General features: G+C 49.7%; 1 protein-coding gene across 1 annotated transcript in view; it reads left to right on the top strand.

The window, feature by feature from the left end:
* Positions 1–25,811, top strand: part of LOC140108379 (fish-egg lectin-like) — a 66,627-nt gene that overhangs the window by 23,928 nt on the left and 16,888 nt on the right. The window contains exon 3 of the mRNA XM_072131696.1: positions 25,313–25,649. Within this exon, the coding sequence (XP_071987797.1) occupies positions 25,313–25,649 (337 nt within the window). The remainder of the gene's footprint in view (positions 1–25,312; positions 25,650–25,811) is intronic.

A 25,811-nucleotide genomic window follows, 5' to 3' on the forward strand; every position in this document is an offset into this window, starting at 1 on the left:
CTAGGTTTAGAGGATGCCCCCTGTCTATGGTGATGGTAGAACCTCCTCTCCTCTAGGTGTAGAGGATGCCCCTGTCTATGGTGATGGTAGAACCTCCTCTCCTCTAGGTGTAGAGGATGCCCCCTGTCTATGGTGATGGTAGAACCTCCTCTCCTCTAGGTGTAGAGGATGCCCCCTGTCTATGGTGATGGTAGAACGACCTCTCCTCTAGGTGTAGAGGATGCCCCCTGTCTATGGTGATGGTAGAACCTCCTCTCCTCTAGTTGTAGAGGATGCCCCCTGTCTTTGGTGATGGTAGAACCTCCTCTCCTCTAGGTGTATAGGATGCCCCCTGTCTATGGTGATGGTAGAACCTCCTCTCCTCTAGGTGTAGAGGATGACCCCCGTCTATGGTGATGGTAGAACCTCCTCTCCTTTAGGTGTAGAGGATGTCCCCTGTCTATGGTGATGGTAGAACCTCCTCTCCTCTAGGTGTAGAGGATGTCCCCTGTCTATGGTGATGGTAGAACCTCCTCTCCTTTAGGTGTAGAGGATGCCCCTGTCTATGGTGATGGTAGAACCTCCTTTCCTTTAGGTGTAGAGGATGCCTCCTGTCTATGGTGATGGTAGAACCTCCTCTCCCCTAGGTGTAGAGGATGCCCCCTGTCTATGGTGATGGTAGAACCTCCTCTCCTCTAGGTTTAGAGGATGCCCCCTGTCTATGGTGATGGTAGAACCTCCTCTCCTCTAGGTGTAGAGGATGCCCCTGTCTATGGTGATGGTAGAACCTCCTCTCCTCTAGGTGTAGAGGATGTCCCCTGTCTATGGTGATGGTAGATCCTCCTCTCCTCTAGGTGTAGAGGATGCCCCCTGTCTATGGTGATGGTAGAACCTCCTCTCCTCTAGGTGTAGAGGATGTCCCTTGTCTATGGTGATGGTAGAACCTCCTCTCCTCTAGGTGTAGAGGATGCCCCCTGTCTATGGTGATGGTAGTACCCCCTCTCCTCTAGGTGAAGAGGATGCCCCCTGTCTATGGTGATGGTAGAACCTCCTCTCCTCTAGGTGTAGAGGATGCCCCCTGTCTATGGTGATGGTAGAACATCCTCTTCTCTATGAGTAGAGGATGCCCCCGTCTATGGTGATGGTAGAACCTCCTCTCCTCTAGGTGTAGAGGATGCCCCCTGTCTATGGTGATGGTAGAGCCTCCTCTCCTCTAGGTGTACAGGATGCCCCCTGTCTATGTTGATGGTAGAGCCTCCTCTCCTCTAGGTGTAGAGGATGCCCCCTGTCTATGGTGATGGTAGAACCTCCTCTCCTCTAGGTGTAGAGGACATCCCCTATCTATGGTGATGGTAGAACCTCCTCTCCTCTAGGTGTAGCGGATGTCCCCTGTCTATGGTGATGGTAGAACCTCCTCTCCTCTAGGTGTAGAGGACATCCCCTATCTATGGTGATGGTAGAACCTCCTCTCCTCTAGGTGTAGAGGACGCCCCCTGTCTATGGTGATGGTAGAACCTCCTCTCCTCTAGGTGTATAGGACATCCCCTATCTATGGTGATGGTAGAACCTCCTCTCCTCTAGGTGTATAGGACATCCCCTAACTATGGTGATGGTAGAACCTCCTCTCCTCTAGGTGTAGAGGATGCCCCCTGTCTATGGTGATGGTAGAACCTCCTCTCCTCTAGGTGTAGAGGATGCCCCCTGTCTATGGTGATGGTAGAACCTCCACTCCTCTAGGTGTAGAGGATGACCCTGTCTATGGTGATGGTAGAACCTCCTCTCCTCTAGGTGTAGAGGATGTCCCCTGTCTATGGTGATGGTAGAACCTCCTCTCCTCTATGTGTAGGGGATGCCCCCTGTCTATGGTGATGGTAGAGCCTCCTCTCCTCTAGGTGTAGAGGATGCCCCCTGTCTATGGTGATGGTAGAAGCTCCTCTCCTCTAGGTGTAGCGGATGTCCCCTGTCTATGGTGATGGTAGAACCTCCTCTCCTCTAGGTGTAGAGGACATCCCCTATCTATGGTGATGGTAGAACCTCCTCTCCTCTAGGTGTAGAGGACGCCCCCTGTCTATGGTGATGGTAGAACCTCCTCTCCTCTAGGTGTATAGGACATCCCCTGTCTATGGTGATGGTAGAAGCTCCTCTCCTTTAGGTGTAGAGGATGCCCCTGTCTATGGTGATGGTAGAACCGCCTCTCCTCTAGGTGTAGAGGATGCCTCCTGTCTATGGTGATGGTAGAACCTCCTCTCCCCTAGGTGTAGAGGATGCCCCCTGTCTATGGTGATGGTAGAACCTCCTCTCCTCTAGGTTTAGAGGATGCCCCCTGTCTATGGTGATGGTAGAACCTCCTCTCCTCTAGGTGTAGAGGATGCCCCTGTCTATGGTGATGGTAGAACCTCCTCTCCTCTAGGTGTAGAGGATGTCCCCTGTCTATGGTGATGGTAGATCCTCCTCTCCTCTAGGTGTAGAGGATGCCCCCTGTCTATGGTGATGGTAGAACCTCCTCTCCTCTAGGTGTAGAGGATGTCCCTTGTCTATGGTGATGGTAGAACCTCCTCTCCTCTAGGTGTAGAGGATGCCCCCTGTCTATGGTGATGGTAGTACCCCCTCTCCTCTAGGTGAAGAGGATGCCCCCTGTCTATGGTGATGGTAGAACCTCCTCTCCTCTAGGTGTAGAGGATGCCCCCTGTCTATGGTGATGGTAGAACATCCTCTTCTCTATGAGTAGAGGATGCCCCCGTCTATGGTGATGGTAGAACCTCCTCTCCTCTAGGTGTAGAGGATGCCCCCTGTCTATGGTGATGGTAGAGCCTCCTCTCCTCTAGGTGTAGAGGATGTCCCCTGTCTATGGTGATGGTAGAACCTCCTCTCCTCTAGGTGTACAGGATGCCCCCTGTCTATGTTGATGGTAGAGCCTCCTCTCCTCTAGGTGTAGAGGATGCCCCCTGTCTATGGTGATGGTAGAACCTCCTCTCCTCTAGGTGTAGAGGACATCCCCTATCTATGGTGATGGTAGAACCTCCTCTCCTCTAGGTGTAGCGGATGTCCCCTGTCTATGGTGATGGTAGAACCTCCTCTCCTCTAGGTGTAGAGGACATCCCCTATCTATGGTGATGGTAGAACCTCCTCTCCTCTAGGTGTAGAGGACGCCCCCTGTCTATGGTGATGGTAGAACCTCCTCTCCTCTAGGTGTATAGGACATCCCCTATCTATGGTGATGGTAGAACCTCCTCTCCTCTAGGTGTATAGGACATCCCCTATCTATGGTGATGGTAGAACCTCCTCTCCTCTAGGTGTAGAGGATGCCCCCTGTCTATGGTGATGGTAGAACCTCCTCTCCTCTAGGTGTAGAGGATGCCCCCTGTCTATGGTGATGGTAGAACCTCCACTCCTCTAGGTGTAGAGGATGACCCTGTCTATGGTGATGGTAGAACCTCCTCTCCTCTAGGTGTAGAGGATGTCCCCTGTCTATGGTGATGGTAGAACCTCCTCTCCTCTATGTGTAGGGGATGCCCCCTGTCTATGGTGATGGTAGAGCCTCCTCTCCTCTAGGTGTAGAGGATGCCCCCTGTCTATGGTGATGGTAGAAGCTCCTCTCCTCTAGGTGTAGCGGATGTCCCCTGTCTATGGTGATGGTAGAACCTCCTCTCCTCTAGGTGTAGAGGACATCCCCTATCTATGGTGATGGTAGAACCTCCTCTCCTCTAGGTGTAGAGGACGCCCCCTGTCTATGGTGATGGTAGAACCTCCTCTCCTCTAGGTGTATAGGACATCCCCTATCTATGGTGATGGTAGAACCTCCTCTCCTCTAGGTGTATAGGACATCCCCTATCTATGGTGATGGTAGAACCTCCTCTCCTCTAGGTGTAGAGGATGCCCCCTGTCTATGGTGATGGTAGAACCTCCTCTCCTCTAGGTGTAGAGGATGCCCCCTGTCTATGGTGATGGTAGAACCTCCACTCCTCTAGGTGTAGAGGATGACCCTGTCTATGGTGATGGTAGAACCTCCTCTCCTCTAGGTGTAGAGGATGTCCCCTGTCTATGGTGATGGTAGAACCTCCTCTCCTCTATGTGTAGGGGATGCCCCCTGTCTATGGTGATGGTAGAACCTCCTCTCCTCTAGGTGTATAGGATGCCCCCTGTCTATGGTGATGGTAGAAGCTCCTCTCCTCTAGGTGTAGAGGATGTCCCCTGTCTATGGTGATGGTAGAAGCTCCTCTCCCCTAGGTGTAGAGGATGCCCCTGTCTATGGTGATGGTAGAACCTCCTCTACTCTAGGTGTAGAGGATGCCCCCTGTCTATGGTGATGGTAGAACCTCCTCTCCTCTAGGTGTAGAGGATGCCCCCTGTCTATGGTGATGGTAGAACCTCCTCTCCTCTAGGTGTAGAGGATGCCCCCTGTCTATGGTGATGGTAGAACCTCCTCTCCTATAGATGTAGAGGATGCCCCCTGTCTATGGTGATGGTAGAACCTCCTCTCCTCTAGGTGTAGAGGATGTCCCTGTCTATGGTGATGGTAGAACCTCCTCTCCTCTAGGTGTAGAGGATGCCCCTGTCTATGGTGATGGTAGAACCTCCTCTCCTCTAGGTGTAGAGGATGTCCCCTGTCTATGGTGATGGTAGAACCTCCTCTCCTCTAGGTGTAGAGGATGCCCCCTGTCTATGGTGATGGTAGAACCTCCTCTCCTATAGATGTAGAGGATGCCCCCTGTCTATGGTGATGGTAGAACCTCCTCTCCTCTAGGTGTAGAGGATGTCCCTGTCTATGGTGATGGTAGAACCTCCTCTCCTCTAGGTGTAGAGGATGCCCCTGTCTATGGTGATGGTAGAACCTCCTCTCCTCTAGGTGTAGAGGATGTCCCCTGTCTATGGTGATGGTAGAACCTCCTCTCCTCTAGGTGTAGAGGATGCCCCCTGTCTATGGTGATGGTAGAACCTCCTCTCCTCTAGGTGTAGAGGATGCCCCTGTCTATGGTGATGGTAGAACCTCCTCTCCTCTAGGTGTAGAGGATGTCCCCTGTCTATGGTAATGGTAGAACCTCCTCTCCTCTAGGTGTAGAGGATGCCCCCTGTCTATGGTGATGGTAGAACCTCCTCTCCTCTAGGTGTAGAGGATGCCCCCTGTCTATGGTGATGGTAGAACCTCCTCTCCTCTAGGTGTAGAGGATGCTCCCTGTCTATGGTGATGGTGGAACCACCTCTCCTCTAGGTGTAGAGGATGCCCCCTGTCTATGGTGATGGTAGAACCTCCTCTCCTCTAGGTGTAGAGGATGCCCCCTGTCTATGGTGATGGTAGAACCTCCTCTCCTCTAGGTGTAGAGGATGCCCCCTGTCTATGGTGATGGTAGAACCTCCTCTCCTCTAGGTGTAGAGGATGCCCCTGTCTATGGTGATGGTAGAACCTCCTCTCCTCTAGGTGTAGAGGATGTCCCCTGTCTATGGTGATGGTAGAACCTCCTCTCCTCACCATGCCTCTCTAAAATCTTATTTTATTAATCCATTCACAGCTGATACCAATTAATCCATTATCCCCCCCTCATCTCCAGAGGTGTCAGCAACTCACTCAATTTCCAGTGAGTCAATATTACCCACCAAACCAACATCAAACCCCCATATAAGCCTAAATTTCCTCCACCTACAATGACAGTTTTTAAACCAAATATACAATTTTTAGGGTCAAATGGAATTGAGATATTGAAGATATTCTGCAATCTCATTAAAATATCCATCCAGTAGCGGTATGTGGACAACGCTACAGCATGTGCAGCAGATCTGCTCCTATCAAAACTCATCTTGGGCATCTCTCAATCCCTCCTTCCCCAAAGTGGAGTTTTACTGCAATACCCTCTATTCCCTATCCAAATTTTAACATTTCGCAGACCCACTGAAATTCCCTATTGAATCGTGAATCAAATCCGAATCTGAACCGATAATTTTGAACAGTTGTGCCGAAACAAAATATTTTTCTTAAAGTTTGGAAGGGCCGGACCCCCTTCATCTAGTGGTGGACATAGTGCCCCCACTTTAATACGTGGTTTCTTCCCCGTCCACAAAAATTCCCTTATTATTATATCAATATTCCTAAAAAAATTTAATGGAAGCAAAACCGGACAATTCTGCAACACAAACAAGACGTGAGGGAGCGTTACCATTTTATCATCACATCCATCGGCAGGTTCATCTTTGCCCACACCCTGAGATTTAACCTTTTCTTATAGATGAAAGGATTTATATTTAAGTCCACGTACTCTCTCGGGTCTCCACTTATTACTCTGCCTAGAGATATGGAGGTAACTGACCCAAAATATATCCAGTACCATCAACTACAGCCACCATCATACAGGACAATTAGACCAGTTAATTTTTAGGCCTAAAAATATGATCATGTTCTTAAATCAGACGAAAGACCATCTCAACCATATATTGGTGCTCATTTACTAAGGGTCTGCGGACCGCACTATCGTCGGAATATGTAACAATTTCCGATGTGCGCCGCATTTAGAAGGGCTTTTTGTCGCATGTAATCGGATTTTGGTGCATCGGCTCCTGCTTTCACGTGACACAAATCGGACAACGCGCAGTATTTAACATTCAGCAAGATCAGCACTTACATGTACCAGGAAGAAGAAGGTGAACTCCAGGGACCTGAGCGGGGAAGCGACACATGCAGGATATCGGGCGCAGGATCTTAGTGACTCCCCGCACAGCGCATTATACACGGACAATGCACTTACATGCACCAGGAAGAAGGAGGTGAACTCCGGGGACCTGAGCGGGGAAGCGACACATGCAGGATATCGGGCACAGGATCTTAGTGACTCCCCGCACAGCGCATTATACACGGACAATGCACTTACATGCACCAGGAAGAAGAAGGTGAACTCCGGGGACCTGAGCGGGGAAGTGACACATGCAGGATATCGGGCGCAGGATCTTAGTGACTCCCCGCACAGCGCATTATACACGGACAATGCACTTACATGCACCAGGAAGAAGAAGGTGAACTCCAGGGACCTGAGCGGGGAAGCGACACATGCAGGATATCGGGCGCAGGATCTTAGTGACTCCCCGCACAGCGCATTATACACGGACAATGCACTTACATGCACCAGGAAGAAGGAGGTGAACTCCGGGGACCTGAGCGGGGAAGCGACACATGCAGGATATCGGGCACAGGATCTTAGTGACTCCCCGCACAGCGCATTATACACGGACAATGCACTTACATGCACCAGGAAGAAGAAGGTGAACTCCGGGGACCTGAGCGGGGAAGTGACACATGCAGGATATCGGGCGCAGGATCTTAGTGACTCCCCGCACAGCGCATTATACACGGACAATGCACTTACATGCACCAGGAAGAAGGAAGTGAACTCCAGGGACCTGAGCGGGGAAGTGACACATGCAGGATATCAGCTGCAGGATCCTAGTGACTCCCCGCACAGTGCATTATACACGGACAATGCACTTACATGCACCAGGAAGAAGAAGGTGAACTCCTAGGACCTGAGCGGGGAAGCGACAGGATATCGGGCGCAGGATCTTAGTGACTCCCCGCACAGTGTATTATACACGGACAATGCTCTTACATGCACCAGGAAGAAGAAGGTGAACTCCTAGGACCTGAGCAGGGAAGCGACAGGATATCGGACGCAGGATCTTAGTGACTCCCCGCACAGCGCATTATACACAGACAATGCACTTACATGCACCAGAAAGAAGAAGGTGAACTCCGTGGACCTGAGCGGGGAAGCGACACATGCAGGATATCAGGCACAGGATCTTAGTGACTCCCCGCACAGCGCATTATACATGGACAATGCACTTACATGCACCAGGAAGAAGAAGGTGAACTCCTGGGACCTGAGCGGGGAAGTGACACATGCAGGATATCGGGTGCAGGATCTTAGTGACTCCCCGCACAGCACATTATACATGGACAATGCACTTACATGCACCAGGAAGAAGAAGGTGAACTCCGGGGACCTGAGCGGGGAAGCGACACATGCAGGATATCGGGCGCAGGATCTTAGTGACTCCCCGCACAGCGCATTATACACGGACAATGCACTTACATGCACCAGGAAGAGGAAGATGAACTCCGGGGACCTGAGCGGGGAAGTGACACATGCAGGATATGGGGCGCAGGATCTTAGTGACTCCCCGCATAGCGCATTATACACGGACAATGCACTTACATGTACCAGGAAGAGGAAGATGAACTCCGGGGACCTGAGCGGGGAAGTGACACATGCAGGATATCGGGAGCACGATCTTAGTGACTCCCCGCACAGCGCAGTATACACGGACAATGCACTTACATGCACCAGGGAGAAGAAGGTGAACTCCGGGGACCTGAGTGGGGAAGTGACACATGCAGGATATCGGGCACAGGATCTTAGTGACTCCCCGCACAGCGCATTATACACGGACAATGCACTTACATGCACCGGGAAGAAGGTGAACTCCGGGGACCTGAGCGGGGAAGCGACACATGCAGGATATCAGGCGCAGGCTCTTAGTGACTCCCCGCACAGCGCATTATACACGGACAATGCACTTACATGCACCAGGAAGAAGAAGGTGAACTCCGGGGACCTGAGCGGGGAAGCGACACATGCAGGATATCGGGCGCAGGATCTTAGTGACTCCCCGCATAGCGCATTATACACGGACAATGCACTTACATGCACCAGGAAGAAGAAGGTGAACTCCAGGGACCTGAGCGGGGAAGCGACACATGCAGGATATCGGGCGCAGGATCTTAGTGACTCCCCACACAGTGCATTATACACGGACAATGCACTTACATGTACCAGGAAGAGGAAGATGAACTCCGGGGACCTGAGCGGGGAAGTGACACATGCAGGATATCGGGAGCACGATCTTAGTGACTCCCCGCACAGCGCATTATACACGGACAATGCACTTACATGCACCAGGAAGAAGAAGGTGAACTCCGGGGACCTGAGCGGGGAAGTGACACATGCAGGATATCGGGTGCAGGATCTTAGTGACTCCCCGCACAGCGCATTATACACGAACAATGCACTTACATGCACCGGGAAGAAGGTGAACTCCGGGGACCTGAGCGGGGAAGCGACACATGCAGGATATCGGGCACAGGATCTTAGTGACTCCCCGCACAGCGCATTATACACAGACAATGCACTTACATGCACCAGGAAGAAGAAGGTGAACTCCGGGGACCTGAGCGGGGAAGCGACACATGCAGGATATCGGGCGCAGGATCTTAGTGACTCCCCGCACAGCGCATTATACACGGACAATGCACTTACATGCACCAGGAAGAAGAAGGTGAACTCCAGGGACCTTAGCGGGGAAGTGACACATGCAGGATATCGGGCACAGGATCTTAGTGACTCCCCGCACAGCGCATTATACACGGACAATGCACTTACATGTACCAGGAAGAAGAAGGTTAACTCCTGGGACCTGAGCAGGGAAGCGGCACATGCAGAAAATTGGACGCACGATCTTAGTGAATCGCGGCAGCTCCGAATCCTCGTCGGACAACGCACCTCGGGGATCGCGACGGGACAGATAAGTAAATGTGCCCCAATGTGTCAAATCAAGAGAGAGAAGCCAATCATCCGCATATTACATTACTTTATCAACTCTGGGCCCCCGGAGCCGACCACATGATCCGAGAGCCCAAGCCAATGGTTCCAGGACCAGAGCACATAATAAAGGGGAGATGGGGTGTCCCCCCATTAACGCTTACTCTAGCAGGACATCAGCTAGAGTAACTTGAAATTTTGAGTTTCTGCATCCCCGGAACTAGAAATTTTGCCTCATTTCCCAAGAACTTGATCTGAAATATCTGGATCTGCAATTCAGAATGAAATGTGGGACATAGGCAAGGTCCGATTGGGGTACCTGCGGCCCACCAAGAACTACATAGAAATATTCAGAGACTAACTGTAGCTCCCAGCGCTGCCCGGGATTGGAAATAACTGCTCTTAGCTATAAGAAAATAGAATGGGTTAACAAAAGATATTGCATATGTATCTATCTCTCTGACTGTCTCTCTTTCTTTGACTCTCTATGGGGCAGATTTATCAAGCTGTCTGAAAGTCACAATATTTCTATTTCCCCACAGCAACCAATCACAGTTCGGCTTTCATTTTACCAGTGCTCATAAATATTTTGATGGGGAGCTGTGATTGGTTGCCATAGGAAACTAGAAATATTCTGACTTTCAGACAGCTTGATAAATCTGTGGCTATGAGTCTCTCTGGTTCTGACTGTCTCTGTCTCTGACCATCTCTTTTAGTGACTGTGGTGTCTGTAGTGTGTGTAGTGTCTGTAGTGTGTGTAGTGTCTGTAGTGTGTGTAGTGTCTGTAGTGTGTGTAGTGTGTGTAGTGTCTGTAGTGTGTGTAGTGTGTGTAGTGTGTGTAGTGTGTGTAGTGTGTGTAGTGTGTGTAGTGTGTGTAGTGTCTGTAGTGTGTGTAGTGTGTGTAGTGTCTGTAGTGTCTGTAGTGTCTGTAGTGTCTGTAGTGTCTGTAGTGTGTGTAGTGTCTGTAGTGTGTGTAGTGTCTGTAGTGTGTGTAGTGTCTGTAGTGTGTGTAGTGTCTGTAGTGTGTGTAGTGTGTGTAGTGTCTGTGGTGTCTGTGGTGTCCGTGGTGTCCGTAGTGTGTGTAGTGTGTGTAGTGTCTGTAGTGTCTGTAGTGTGTGTAGTGTGTGTAGTGTGTGTGGTGTCTGTAGTGTGTGTAGTGTGTGTAGTGTGTGTAGTGTGTGTAGTGTGTGTAGTGTGTGCAGTGTCTGCAGTGTCTGTAGTGTCTGTAGTGTCTGCAGTGTCTGTAGTGTGTGCAGTGTCTGCAGTGTGTGTAGTGTCTGTAGTGTCTGCAGTGTGTGTAGTGTGTGTAGTATCTGTATAGTCTGTAGTGTCTGTAGTGTCTGTAGTGTGTGTTGTGTCTGTAGTGTCTGCAGTGTCTGTAGTGTGTGTAGTGTCTGTAGTGTGTGTAGTGTCTGCAGTGTCTGTAGTGTCTGCAGTGTCTGCAGTCAGTAGTGTCTGCAGTCAGTAGTGTCTGCAGTCAGTAGTGTCTGCAGTGTCTGTAGTGTCTGTAGTATCTGTAATGTCTGTAGTGTCTTTAGTGTCTGCAGTGTGTGTAGTGTCTGTAGTGTCTGCAGTCTGTAGGTTGTGTAGTGTCTGTAGTGTCTGCAGTGTCTGTAGTGTGTGTAGTGTCTGTAGTGTGTGTAGTGTCTGCAGTATCTGTAGTGTCTGCAGTGTCAGCAGTCAGTAGTGTGTGCAGTGTCTGTAGTGTCTGTAGTATCTGTAATGTCTGTAGTGTCTGCAGTGTCTGCAGTGTGTGTAGTGTCTGTAGTGTCTGCAGTGTGTAGTGTGTGCAGTGTCCGCAGTATGTGTAGTGTCTGTAGTGTCTGCAGTCTGTAGTGTGTGTAGTGTCTGTAGTGTCTGCAGTCTGTAGTGTCTGTAGTGTCTGTATTGTGTGTAGTGTCTGTAGTGTGTGTAGTGTGTGTAGTGTGTCTAGTGTCTGCAGTCTGTAGTGTGTGCAGTGTGTGTAGTGTGTGTAGTATCTGTGGTGTGTGTAGTGTCTGTAGTGTGTATAGTGTCTGTAGTGTGTCTAGTGTCTGTAGTGTCTACAGTGTCCACAGTGTGTGTAGTGTCTGTAGTGTCTGTGGTGTCTGTAGTGTCTGTAGTGTCTGTAGTGTCTGTAGTGTCTGCAGTGTCTGCAGTGTGTGTAGTGTCTGTAGTGTCTGTAGTGTCTGCAGTGTGTAGTGTGTGCAGTGTCCGCAGTATGTGTAGTGTCTGTAGTGTCTGCAGTCTGTAGTGTCTGTAGTGTCTGTATTGTGTGTAGTGTCTGTAGTGTGTGTAGTGTGTGTAGTGTGTCTAGTGTCTGCAGTCTGTAGTGTGTGCAGTGTGTGTAGTGTGTGTAGTGTCTGTGGTGTGTATAGTGTCTGTGGTGTGTATAGTGTCTGTAGTGTGTATAGTGTCTGTAGTGTGTATAGTGTCTGTAGTGTGTATAGTGTCTGTAGTGTGTATAGTGTCTGTAGTGTGTATAGTGTCTGTAGTGTGTATAGTGTCTGTAGTGTGTATAGTGTCTGTAGTGTGTATAGTGTCTGTAGTGTCTACAGTGTCCACAGTGTGTGTAGTGTCTGTAGTGTCTGTAGTGTCTGTAGTGTCTGTAGTGTCTGTAGTGTCTGTAGTGTCTGTAGTGTCTGTAGTGTCTGCAGTGTCTGCAGTGTGTGTAGTGTGTGTAGAGTGTGTAGTGTCTGTAGTGCGTGTAGTGTCTGTAGTGTCTGTAGTATGTGTAATCTCTGTAGTGTCTGTAGTGTCTGTAGTGTGTGTAGTGTCTGCAGTCTGTAGTGTGTGTAGTGTGTGTAGTGTCTGCAGTGTCCGCAGTGTCTGTAGTGTGTGTAGTGTCTGCAGTGTCTGTAGTGTGTGTAGTGTCTGTAGTGTCTGCAGTGTCTGTAGTGTGTATAGTGTCTGTGGTGTCTGCAGTGTCTGTAGTGTCTGTAGTGTCTGCAGTCTGTAGTGTGTGTAGTGTCTGCAGTCTGTAGTGTGTGTAGTGTGTGTAGTGTGTGTAGTGTCTGCAGTGTCCGCAGTGTCTGTAGTGTGTGTAGTGTCTGCAGTGTCTGTAGTGTGTGTAGTGTCTGTAGTGTCTGCAGTGTCTGTAGTGTGTATAGTGTCTGTGGTGTCTGCAGTGTCTGTAGTGTCTGTAGTGTCTGCAGTCTGTAGTGTGTGTAGTGTCTGCAGTCTGTAGTGTGTGTAGTGTGTGTAGTGTGTGTAGTGTTTGCAGTGTCCGCAGTGTCTGTAGTGTCTGTAGTGTGTGTAGTGTGTGTAGTGTGTGTAGTGTCTGTAGTGTCTGCAGTGTCTGTAGTGTCTGCAGTGTCTGTGGTGTCTGCAGTGTCTGTAGTGTCTGTATGGTCTGTTGTGTGTGTAGTGTGTGTAGATCTTCTGTGTCTTTGACCGTCTCTGAGTGACAGTCTCTGACTGTCTCTTTAAGTGGCTGTGACTGATCGTCTCAGTGAACATCTCTTTTAGTGTCTGTGGTGTCTGCAGTGTCTGTAGTGTGTGTAGTACGTACACACACACATACACACACACATGCATACATACACATACACACTTACATATACACATGCATACATACACATACACACACACATGCATACATACACACATACATACACACAGATACATAAACATACATACACACATAAATAAATACAAAAAATCCAAGGCAAGGAAGCAGCACTACGTGAAAAAAACAGTGGGGCAGAGTTACTTTCCCGCTGATTCGGGTTCTGCCGGGATTCACTAAGGTTATGCGCCCGATGTGCACTAGGTGTCGCTGCTGCGGTGAAGTCCGACGTAATTTTTTTTAAAAATTCCGTGCTTTTTCCGAATCTGTCGGGCTTTCCGACGACCACGCCCCCAATTTCTGTTGCGTGAAAGCCGGCGCCGATGCGCCACAATCCGATCACCTGCACCAAAATCCCAGGCCAATTCGGTGCAAATTGGAAAAAGTCGGGAAACCCGGCGGAAAGAACGCGATTTGGACCCTTAGTAAATGAGCCCCAGTGTTTTTTTTTTTTATGCTTGAAAATGGCTGCATTGAGACTGCTGAAACATTGCATCTGCCACTGGTGACATATAAGACACTGGTTTTGTCACGGAGTGCTGCTTCCTTGGATATTTTGCTGTCAGAGGGATCTTGAGTCGGACCGCTTGAAGCCTGCATCCACCACTGATCTTAATCCGTTTTTTGCATTATGCCACTCTACCTTCCTTCTTTGCATTGCATAAATAAATACACACATACATACACACACACATACATACACACACATATACATACACACATATACATACATACACACACATATACATACATACACACATACATAAATACATACATACACACACATGCACACATACACAAATACATACATACATACACACACATACATACACAAATACATACATACACACACACACATACATACACACACATATACATACATACACACATACACAAATACATACATACATACACACATACATACATACACACACATATACATACATACACACATACATAAATACATACACACACAAATACATACATACACACACATATACATACATACATACACACACATACATACATACATACACATACACTCAGCTTTTTATTATTATATTATATGTACATTATTAGATACATATGTACCGTACATGTTAAAGCGCATCCTGGGAATTTCATGGACCTTACAGGCTTCCATAGATAGGACATGTACAGATACAAAGAACACCGGAAATAATGTACATAGCACATGTTATAGCATCACATACACATACATACATACACTCACATACATATACATGTACACATACATATACATACATAAATATACATATACACATACATACACACATACATACATATACATATAAACATACATATACACATACATACACACATACATACATACATTAAAACATATATACACACACATACATGCACACATACATACATATACACACACCAACATACATACATATACATATACATACATATACACATACATACATATACATACACACATACATACATATACACACATACACACACACACATACATACATACACACACATACACACGCACACATACACACACACATACACACACATGCACACATACATACACACACATATACATACTGTGGGGTATTGCTCAGGTATAAGCTAGGTAGCGGTCGCAGACAGAGGGAAAGAGACAGTTCTCAGTTCAGTTCAGTGTTTATTCACACCACAAAACAAATGGAACAAAAATCCAGCATTGTCTTCATGCTTGTTTAAAACATAAACATACAGACCAGGCTTGGCCTTCTCACCCAGTAGCAGGGTCTTCACAAATAGTCCAAATTATTGGTGTATGTTCACACCTTGCAGAAACTGCTGCATAGCACTTAGTCCATTTAAAGTCCAAAACAGCCAACCTGTCCTCCATAGACAGGACACGTGTTTGCTCTTGGAACAAGCTTCTCCCTCTGAGACTAGGGCTCACTCCACTCTCTTGTGCACACTTCCAGCTCAGCTTTGTTAGCTGGAACACCCTGAAAACCCGGTTTGGACCGGTGCTTGAAGTTTGGTCCGGTGCTTGATTTCAGCTTGCTGCATTACTCTGAGCAACACAAGCTGAGAGGATAATACCTCCCATCCAGCAACAAACCCCTGACTGTGTCACATACCCCCTCCCTTTGTTCAACCTTGAGGGGATGAACACTCGCCAGACAGTGCACCCGGGACAGGGCATCTGCATTCCCCTGTAGTCGGCCTGCTCTGTGTTCCACTGTGAATTTGAAGTTCTGTAGAGACAAGAACCATCTGGTGACCCGAGCATTCCTCTCCTTGGCCTGGCTCATCCACTTGAGAGGTGAATGGTCAGTCACCAGTCGGAACTTCCTCCCCAACAGATAATAGCGGAGAGACTCGAGTGCCCACTTGATGGCTAGGCACTCCCTCTCCACTATACTGTACCTGGTTTCGGCTGGGGTGAGCTTGCGACTCAGGAACCCAACAGGATGCTCTTCCCCATTAATTTCCTGAGATAGTACAGCACCGAGGCCCACTTCAGAGGCATCGGTCTGTACTACAAACTCCCTCTTGAAGTCGGGTGTCACCAGGACTGGTGACCCGCACAAGGCCGACTTCAAAGCGGAAAAAGCCTTCTCCGCTTGGTCATTCCAGCGAACCATCACTGTCTTACGTCCCTTCAGGAGCCCTGTCAATGGAGCCGCTACAGTAGCAAAATGGGGAATAAATCTCATATAATACCCCACCATCCCCAGGAATGACTTTATTTGCCTGGTGGTGACAGGTCGTGGCCAACTCCGTATTGCCTCTACCTTATTCATCTGGGGTTTGATGACTCCACGCCCAATGATATAGCCTAAGTACCGTGCCTCCTCTAGCCCTATGGCACATTTCTTTGGGTTAGCAGTTAGCCCGGCCCTACGGAGGGAGTCTACTACAGCCTGCACTTTTGCCAGATGACTCTCCCAGTCAGCACTGAAAATGACAATATCATCGAGGTACGCTGACGCGTAACGCCGATGTGGACGAAGCACAATGTCCATTAAACGCTGGAACGTGGCCGGGGCGCCATGCAGGCCAAAGGGTAACACTTTATACTGAAATAGTCCCTCAGGTGTGATAAAGGCAGTTTTCTCCTTGGCAGCCTCCGTCAAGGGCACTTGCCAGTACCCTTTAGTGAGGTCCAAGGTAGAAAAATACCTGGCCTGTCCTAAGCGCTCAATTAGCTCGTCCACCCGGGGCATGGGATAAGCATCAAATTTGGACACTTCGTTCAGTTTACGAAAATCGTTACAGAAACGTAGCGTCCCATCTGGTTTGGGTATCAAAACTATTGGGCTTGCCCACTCACTTCTTGACTTCAATTACGTCCAGCCGCAGCATCAACTGTACTTCCTCCGTGATGGCTTGTCGCCGAGCTTCGGGCACCCGGTACGGCTTTAGCCGGACTTTTGCCTGGGGCTCCGTGACAATGTCATGTTGGATTACGGAAGTACGTCCAGGGAGGTCAGAGAACACGTCCGTGTTCCGACTAATGAACTCCTTGGCCTCTTGAGCCTGTTTAGGGGAAAGGGTGTCAGCAATGCGCACTGTGGCAGCCGCTTCCCCGGGAACAGTTGGAGGTACTGGTTTCCCTTCCCCTAAACATACCGGCTGCGGGGTGCTCCCAACGCAGGTCTCCCTATCTCTCCAAGGCTTTAGCAAATTGACATGGTAGACCTGCTCTGGCTTCCGCCGCCCTGGCTGATGTACCTTGTAATTTACATTGCTTACTTTTTCCAGAATTTCGTAAGGGCCTTGCCACCTTGCGAGGAACTTACTGTCTACCGTTGGAACTAAAACCAAGACTCTGTCTCCTGGGTTAAAGCTCCGTACCTTAGCTACTCTATTGTAGACCTGACTCTGGGCTCGCTGAGCCGCCTCCATATGTTCCCTGACAAGGGGCAACACTGTCTCCATCCGCTCCTGCATCTTAGTGACATATTCAATGACACTCTTATGCGGAGTGGGCTGTTGCTCCCATGCTTCTTTGGCCACGTCCAGCAAACCTCGGGGATGTCTGCCATATAGTAATTCAAAGGGCGAGAACCCAGTAGAGGCCTGGGGCACCTCTCGCACTGCGAACATAAGATAGGGCAGAAGCAGATCCCAGTCCCTTCCATCCTTGGACACTGCTCTTTTCAGCATATTTTTCAAAGTTTGATTAAATCTCTCCACCAGGCCGTCTGTTTGGGGGTGGTAAACTGAAGTCCTTAACTGTTTAATCCCCAGCAACTTGCAGAGTTCCTTCATGACCTTCGACATGAAGGGAGTCCCCTGGTCTGTCAGAATCTCCTTAGGTATCCCAACCCTTGAAAACATCTCCATTAACTCCTTAGCTATAAGTTTGGCAGAGGTATGACGCAGTGGCACTGCTTCTGGATACCGGGTTGCGTAGTCAAGGACAACTAAAATATGTTGGTGACCCCTAGCAGATTTAGGTACTGGACCCACAAGGTCCATGGCAATTCTCTCAAAAGGTACCTCGATAATTGGGAGGGGTACTAGGGGACTGCGGAAGTGCTGCTGGGGGCTAGTTATTTGACAGGTCGGACAGGACTTACAAAACTCTTCCACCTCTTTGAACACACTGGGCCAGTAAAATCGCTGCAGTATACGGTCCTGGGTTTTCTGCGGCCCAAGGTGTCCACCTAAAACATGTTGGTGAGCAAGATCCAGTACCATCCTACGATATGCCTGAGGCACTATTAATTGTTCAACATTCTCACCCCGTAGTTGGGTGACCCGATACAGTAAATTATGGTGAACCACAAAACGAGGAAAAACTGCCTCAGCTCCTGGTTGTTGTGGCTCACCTTCAACCATTAACACATTCCCCCAGGCTCGGGACAGAGTCTGGTCCCGGAGTTGCGCCGTACCAAAATTGTCACCAGAGACGTTTAAGTCTGACAATTCAGGGCCTGGCGGCAAGTCCTCTACTTCCCCAACCATTACATTCATTGGTAGTGTCTCCCCATCATCCACCGAAGTGGTGGTCACCCCTACCGCTGGCCCTTCCGCCTCGGGTTCCCAAGGTTCTGGTTCTAGGTCTGGAACATGACCTTCAGCTATTGCTCTCCCTGACCCCTGGGGACTGACATGCAGTAACGATGGCCATAGTGCAGAGAATAATGGAAAGTCTCTTCCTATAATTAGGTCATAGGGCAGATTTGATGCTACTGCCACCTCGTGGACTTTCCTCCCAGCAGGTGTTTTTATGACCACCAGTGCGGTTGGATAATCTTTTAAGTCTCCATGAATACACAATACTCGAACCTTGCGACTAGTGAACTGAGAGGGTAGCGCCAGGGTATCCCGTACTATGGTCACTAGGCTCCCTGAGTCAAGTAGTGCATTAGCCCTGCACCCATCAACGGACACTGGGCACATGGGAGGTGCCCTATCTGCATCCAGGACGTCAGCGGTACATACAGGCCGTGCATAGAAGGAAGTACGGCGAGCGTACCCACAGTCCATAGGTTCGGAGGCCAAGGGGCAATTTGCAGCCACATGTCCCAGGACATGACAGCGCCAACAGCGGAGTGTGGGGACCTCACGAATCTTTGTGGAACGTTGTTTGGACATCGTTGGGGAGCTACTCCCAGCAGAAGGTCGGGGCTTTTCCTCAGTCACTGCAAGTGGGGGTGAGGGACGGGGTGGCTTACGTGTAGGGGTACAGTCCCGCACAAAGTCCTGGGTGGCTATGTAACGTTCCACCAGACCAACCAGCTGGTCTAAATTACCTGGGTCACCTTGACCTACCCAGCGCTGAATGGCAACCGGCAGAGTGCGCACAAAACGGTCTACCACCACCCTCTCCACTATTTGGGCTGGGGTTAAAGTCTCAGGCTGAAGCCACCTTTTTACCAGGTGCAGTAGGTCATAAGCTTGAGACCTGGCAGCTCGGGATTCCACAAACCCCCACTGATATACACGTTGGGCCCGCACATAAACATTGACCCCCATGCGTGCCAGGATCTCACCTTTCAACTTCTTGTAGTCCAGGGCATCCTCCTGAGTGAGGTCAAAATATGCCTTTAACGCATCGCCAGTCAGGAACGGGGCCACCACTTCAGCCCACTGGTCAGGCTGCAGCCCCTCACGCTCTGCCGTTCTCTCGAACACCGCCAGGAAGGCCTCTACGTCATCCTCCGCTGTCAGCTTTCTCAGCGCAGTTCGGACTCTCTCTCTGGCCGCAGGCTGTAGCTGGGTCACCACTGTTGGAGTCTCACGCAGCGCCTTTATTTGTTGTAGCAGTAAGTCGTTAGTCTGTTGCTGGGCCTGCATAGCCTCAGAGTGTGCCATCTGCTGTTGAACATTAGCTTGCACAAGTTGTTTAATCAGCTCCTCCATCTTGTCCGGTGATGCTAGCTGAAACTTTGCAGGTTTAATCCACGACATGCAATGGTGCCCAGAAAAAAAAAAGAACTCCGGTTTTGCACCACCCTCACTGCGTTTTGCCCGCTCCAAGCCACCAATTGTGGGGTATTGCTCAGGTATAAGCTAGGTAGCGGTCGCAGACAGAGGGAAAGAGACAGTTCTCAGTTCAGTTCAGTGTTTATTCACACCACAAAACAAATGGAACAAAAATCCAGCATTGTCTTCATGCTTGTTTAAAACATAAACATACAGACCAGGCTTGGCCTTCTCACCCAGTAGCAGGGTCTTCACAAATAGTCCAAATTGTTGGTGTATGTTCACACCTTGCAGAAACTGCTGCATAGCACTTAGTCCATTTAAAGTCCAAAACAGCCAACCTGTCCTCCATAGACAGGACACGTGTTTGCTCTTGGAACAAGCTTCTCCCTCTGAGACTAGGGCTCACTCCACTCTCTTGTGCACACTTCCAGCTCAGCTTTGTTAGCTGGAACACCCTGAAAACCCGGTTTGGACCGGTGCTTGAAGTTTGGTCCGGTGCTTGATTTCAGCTTGCTGCATTACTCTGAGCAACACAAGCTGAGAGGATAATACCTCCCATCCAGCAACAAACCCCTGACTGTGTCACATACCCCCTCCCTTTGTTCAACCTTGAGGGGATGAACACTCGCCAGACAGTGCACCCGGGACAGGGCATCTGCATTCCCCTGTAGCCGGCCTGCTCTGTGTTCCACTGTGAATTTGAAGTTCTGTAGAGACAAGAACCATCTGGTGACCCGAGCATTCCTCTCCTTGGCCTGGCTCATCCACTTGAGAGGTGAATGGTCAGTCACCAGTCGGAACTTCCTCCCCAACAGATAATAGCGGAGAGACTCGAGTGCCCACTTGATGGCTAGGCACTCCCTCTCCACTATACTGTACCTGGTTTCGGCTGGGGTGAGCTTGCGACTCAGGAACCCAACAGGATGCTCTTCCCCATTAATTTCCTGAGATAGTACAGCACCGAGGCCCACTTCAGAGGCATCGGTCTGTACTACAAACTCCCTCTTGAAGTCGGGTGTCACCAGGACTGGTGACCCGCACAAGGCCGACTTCAAAGCGGAAAAAGCCTTCTCCGCTTGGTCATTCCAGCGAACCATCACTGTCTTACGTCCCTTCAGGAGCCCTGTCAATGGAGCCGCTACAGTAGCAAAATGGGGAATAAATCTCATATAATACCCCACCATCCCCAGGAATGACTTTATTTGCCTGGTGGTGACAGGTCGTGGCCAACTCCGTATTGCCTCTACCTTATTCATCTGGGGTTTGATGACTCCACGCCCAATGATATAGCCTAAGTACCGTGCCTCCTCTAGCCCTATGGCACATTTCTTTGGGTTAGCAGTTAGCCCGGCCCTACGGAGGGAGTCTACTACAGCCTGCACTTTTGCCAGATGACTCTCCCAGTCAGCACTGAAAATGACAATATCATCGAGGTACGCTGACGCGTAACGCCGATGTGGACGAAGCACAATGTCCATTAAACGCTGGAACGTGGCCGGGGCGCCATGCAGGCCAAAGGGTAACACTTTATACTGAAATAGTCCCTCAGGTGTGATAAAGGCAGTTTTCTCCTTGGCAGCCTCCGTCAAGGGCACTTGCCAGTACCCTTTAGTGAGGTCCAAGGTAGAAAAATACCTGGCCCGTCCTAAGCGCTCAATTAGCTCGTCCACCCGGGGCATGGGATAAGCATCAAATTTGGACACTTCGTTCAGTTTACGAAAATCGTTACAGAAACGTAGCGTCCCATCTGGTTTGGGTATCAAAACTATTGGGCTTGCCCACTCACTTCTTGACTTCAATTACGTCCAGCCGCAGCATCAACTGTACTTCCTCCGTGATGGCTTGTCGCCGAGCTTCGGGCACCCGGTACGGCTTTAGCCGGACTTTTGCCTGGGGCTCCGTGACAATGTCATGTTGGATTACGGAAGTACGTCCAGGGAGGTCAGAGAACACGTCCGTGTTCCGACTAATGAACTCCTTGGCCTCTTGAGCCTGTTTAGGGGAAAGGGTGTCAGCAATGCGCACTGTGGCAGCCGCTTCCCCGGGAACAGTTGGAGGTACTGGTTTCCCTTCCCCTAAACATACCGGCTGCGGGGTGCTCCCAACGCAGGTCTCCCTATCTCTCCAAGGCTTTAGCAAATTGACATGGTAGACCTGCTCTGGCTTCCGCCGCCCTGGCTGATGTACCTTGTAATTTACATTGCTTACTTTTTCCAGAATTTCGTAAGGGCCTTGCCACCTTGCGAGGAACTTACTGTCTACCGTTGGAACTAAAACCAAGACTCTGTCTCCTGGGTTAAAGCTCCGTACCTTAGCTACTCTATTGTAGACCTGACTCTGGGCTCGCTGAGCCGCCTCCATATGTTCCCTGACAAGGGGCAACACTGTCTCCATCCGCTCCTGCATCTTAGTGACATATTCAATGACACTCTTATGCGGAGTGGGCTGTTGCTCCCATGCTTCTTTGGCCACGTCCAGCAAACCTCGGGGATGTCTGCCATATAGTAATTCAAAGGGCGAGAACCCAGTAGAGGCCTGGGGCACCTCTCGCACTGCGAACATAAGATAGGGCAGAAGCAGATCCCAGTCCCTTCCATCCTTGGACACTGCTCTTTTCAGCATATTTTTCAAAGTTTGATTAAATCTCTCCACCAGGCCGTCTGTTTGGGGGTGGTAAACTGAAGTCCTTAACTGTTTAATCCCCAGCAACTTGCAGAGTTCCTTCATGACCTTCGACATGAAGGGAGTCCCCTGGTCTGTCAGAATCTCCTTAGGTATCCCAACCCTTGAAAACATCTCCATTAACTCCTTAGCTATAAGTTTGGCAGAGGTATGACGCAGTGGCACTGCTTCTGGATACCGGGTTGCGTAGTCAAGGACAACTAAAATATGTTGGTGACCCCTAGCAGATTTAGGTACTGGACCCACAAGGTCCATGGCAATTCTCTCAAAAGGTACCTCGATAATTGGGAGGGGTACTAGGGGACTGCGGAAGTGCTGCTGGGGGCTAGTTATTTGACAGGTCGGACAGGACTTACAAAACTCTTCCACCTCTTTGAACACACTGGGCCAGTAAAATCGCTGCAGTATACGGTCCTGGGTTTTCTGCGGCCCAAGGTGTCCACCTAAAACATGTTGGTGAGCAAGATCCAGTACCATCCTACGATATGCCTGAGGCACTATTAATTGTTCAACATTCTCACCCCGTAGTTGGGTGACCCGATACAGTAAATTATGGTGAACCACAAAACGAGGAAAAACTGCCTCAGCTCCTGGTTGTTGTGGCTCACCTTCAACCATTAACACATTCCCCCAGGCTCGGGACAGAGTCTGGTCCCGGAGTTGCGCCGTACCAAAATTGTCACCAGAGACGTTTAAGTCTGACAATTCAGGGCCTGGCGGCAAGTCGTCTACTTCCCCAACCATTACATTCATTGGTAGTGTCTCCCCATCATCCACCGAAGTGGTGGTCACCCCTACCGCTGGCCCTTCCGCCTCGGGTTCCCAAGGTTCTGGTTCTAGGTCTGGAACATGACCTTCAGCTATTGCTCTCCCTGACCCCTGGGGACTGACATGCAGTAACGATGGCCATAGTGCAGAGAATAATGGAAAGTCTCTTCCTATAATTAGGTCATAGGGCAGATTTGATGCTACTGCCACCTCGTGGACTTTCCTCCCAGCAGGTGTTTTTATGACCACCAGTGCGGTTGGATAATCTTTTAAGTCTCCATGAATACACAATACTCGAACCTTGCGACTAGTGAACTGAGAGGGTAGCGCCAGGGTATCCCGTACTATGGTCACTAGGCTCCCTGAGTCAAGTAGTGCATTAGCCCTGCACCCATCAACGGACACTGGGCACATGGGAGGTGCCCTATCTGCATCCAGGACGTCAGCGGTACATACAGGCCGTGCATAGAAGGAAGTACGGCGAGCGTACCCACAGTCCATAGGTTCGGAGGCCAAGGGGCAATTTGCAGCCACATGTCCCAGGACATGACAGCGCCAACAGCGGAGTGTGGGGACCTCACGAATCTTTGTGGAACGTTGTTTGGACATCGTTGGGGAGCTACTCCCAGCAGAAGGTCGGGGCTTTTCCTCAGTCACTGCAAGTGGGGGTGAGGGACGGGGTGGCTTACGTGTAGGGGTACAGTCCCGCACAAAGTCCTGGGTGGCTATGTAACGTTCCACCAGACCAACCAGCTGGTCTAAATTACCTGGGTCACCTTGACCTACCCAGCGCTGAATGGCAACCGGCAGAGTGCGCACAAAACGGTCTACCACCACCCTCTCCACTATTTGGGCTGGGGTTAAAGTCTCAGGCTGAAGCCACCTTTTTACCAGGTGCAGTAGGTCATAAGCTTGAGACCTGGCAGCTCGGGATTCCACAAACCCCCACTGATATACACGTTGGGCCCGCACATAAACATTGACCCCCATGCGTGCCAGGATCTCACCTTTCAACTTCTTGTAGTCCAGGGCATCCTCCTGAGTGAGGTCAAAATATGCCTTTAACGCATCGCCAGTCAGGAACGGGGCCACCACTTCAGCCCACTGGTCAGGCTGCAGCCCCTCACGCTCTGCCGTTCTCTCGAACACCGCCAGGAAGGCCTCTACGTCATCCTCCGCTGTCAGCTTTCTCAGCGCAGTTCGGACTCTCTCTCTGGCCGCAGGCTGTAGCTGGGTCACCACTGTTGGAGTCTCACGCAGCGCCTTTATTTGTTGTAGCAGTAAGTCGTTAGTCTGTTGCTGGGCCTGCATAGCCTCAGAGTGTGCCATCTGCTGCTGAACATTAGCTTGCACAAGTTGTTTAATCAGCTCCTCCATCTTGTCCGGTGATGCTAGCTGAAACTTTGCAGGTTTAATCCACGACATGCAATGGTGCCCAGGAAAAAAAAAAAAAAAAAAAAAAAAGAACTCCGGTTTTGCACCACCCTCACTGCGTTTTGCCCGCTCCAAGCCACCACCAATTGTGGGGTATTGCTCAGGTATAAGCTAGGTAGCGGTCGCAGACAGAGGGAAAGAGACAGTTCTCAGTTCAGTTCAGTGTTTATTCACACCACAAAACAAATGGAACAAAAATCCAGCATTGTCTTCATGCTTGTTTAAAACATAAACATACAGACCAGGCTTGGCCTTCTCACCCAGTAGCAGGGTCTTCACAAATAGTCCAAATTGTTGGTGTATGTTCACACCTTGCAGAAACTGCTGCATAGCACTTAGTCCATTTAAAGTCCAAAACAGCCAACCTGTCCTCCTAGACAGGACACGTGTTTGCTCTTGGAACAAGCTTCTCCCTCTGAGACTAGAGCTCACTCCACTCTCTTGTGCACACTTCCAGCTCAGCTTTGTTAGCTGGAACACCCTGAAAACCCGGTTTGGACCGGTGCTTGAAGTTTGGTCCGGTGCTTGATTTCAGCTTGCTGCATTACTCTGAGCAACACAAGCTGAGAGGATAATACCTCCCATCCAGCAACAAACCCCTGACTGTGTCACAATACATACATACATACATACACACACATACATGCACACACACATACATACACACACATACATACACACATACATACATATACACACATACATACACACATACATACATGCACACACACATACATACACACACACATACACACACACATACATACACACATACACACATACATACACACATACATACACACATACACACATACACACATACATACATATACACACGTTACAGCATCCACCAGACTAGAATATTTGCATCATCTCATGTAGATCTCTGATTCTGCTCCCGTAGGTTCCCTGGTGCAGATAGATGCTGGAGGGAAGGAATATGTGGCCGGAGTCACCAAGGAGAATAAGACGTATTGCCTCAACCAGGCGGACGCCCTCTCCGGATCCTCAGACGTCACCCTCATACCTGTAGGCACAACCTTCACGTATGTCGCCTGCGGACGCTACGGCTGCTGGGGGATAGACCAGAACAAGGTCACACACTTCATCACCGGAGTCCAACCCAATCGGTGCCAAGGAACCGGGTCCCAGCAAGTGGGAGGACAGAACCTCTACATGCTGAAGGTGGGGGAGGATGGAGCAGTGTACGGCCTGTCCCCCGATGGAGGAGTATATCACAGGTACAGGATAAGGGGACACAGGGTATCACCCCAAACACAGGAGGTAACCAGCGGAATCCAAAATATATCAATATATAGCAACATAATATCATCAAGATTACAAATAGGAAACTAATGCAATACATGATCAAAGCCTCACAATTATACACCACCACTAGGGGG

The sequence above is a fragment of the Engystomops pustulosus genome, unplaced genomic scaffold (assembly GCF_040894005.1).
Source record: "Engystomops pustulosus unplaced genomic scaffold, aEngPut4.maternal MAT_SCAFFOLD_122, whole genome shotgun sequence".
Lineage (NCBI taxonomy): Eukaryota > Metazoa > Chordata > Amphibia > Anura > Leptodactylidae > Engystomops > Engystomops pustulosus.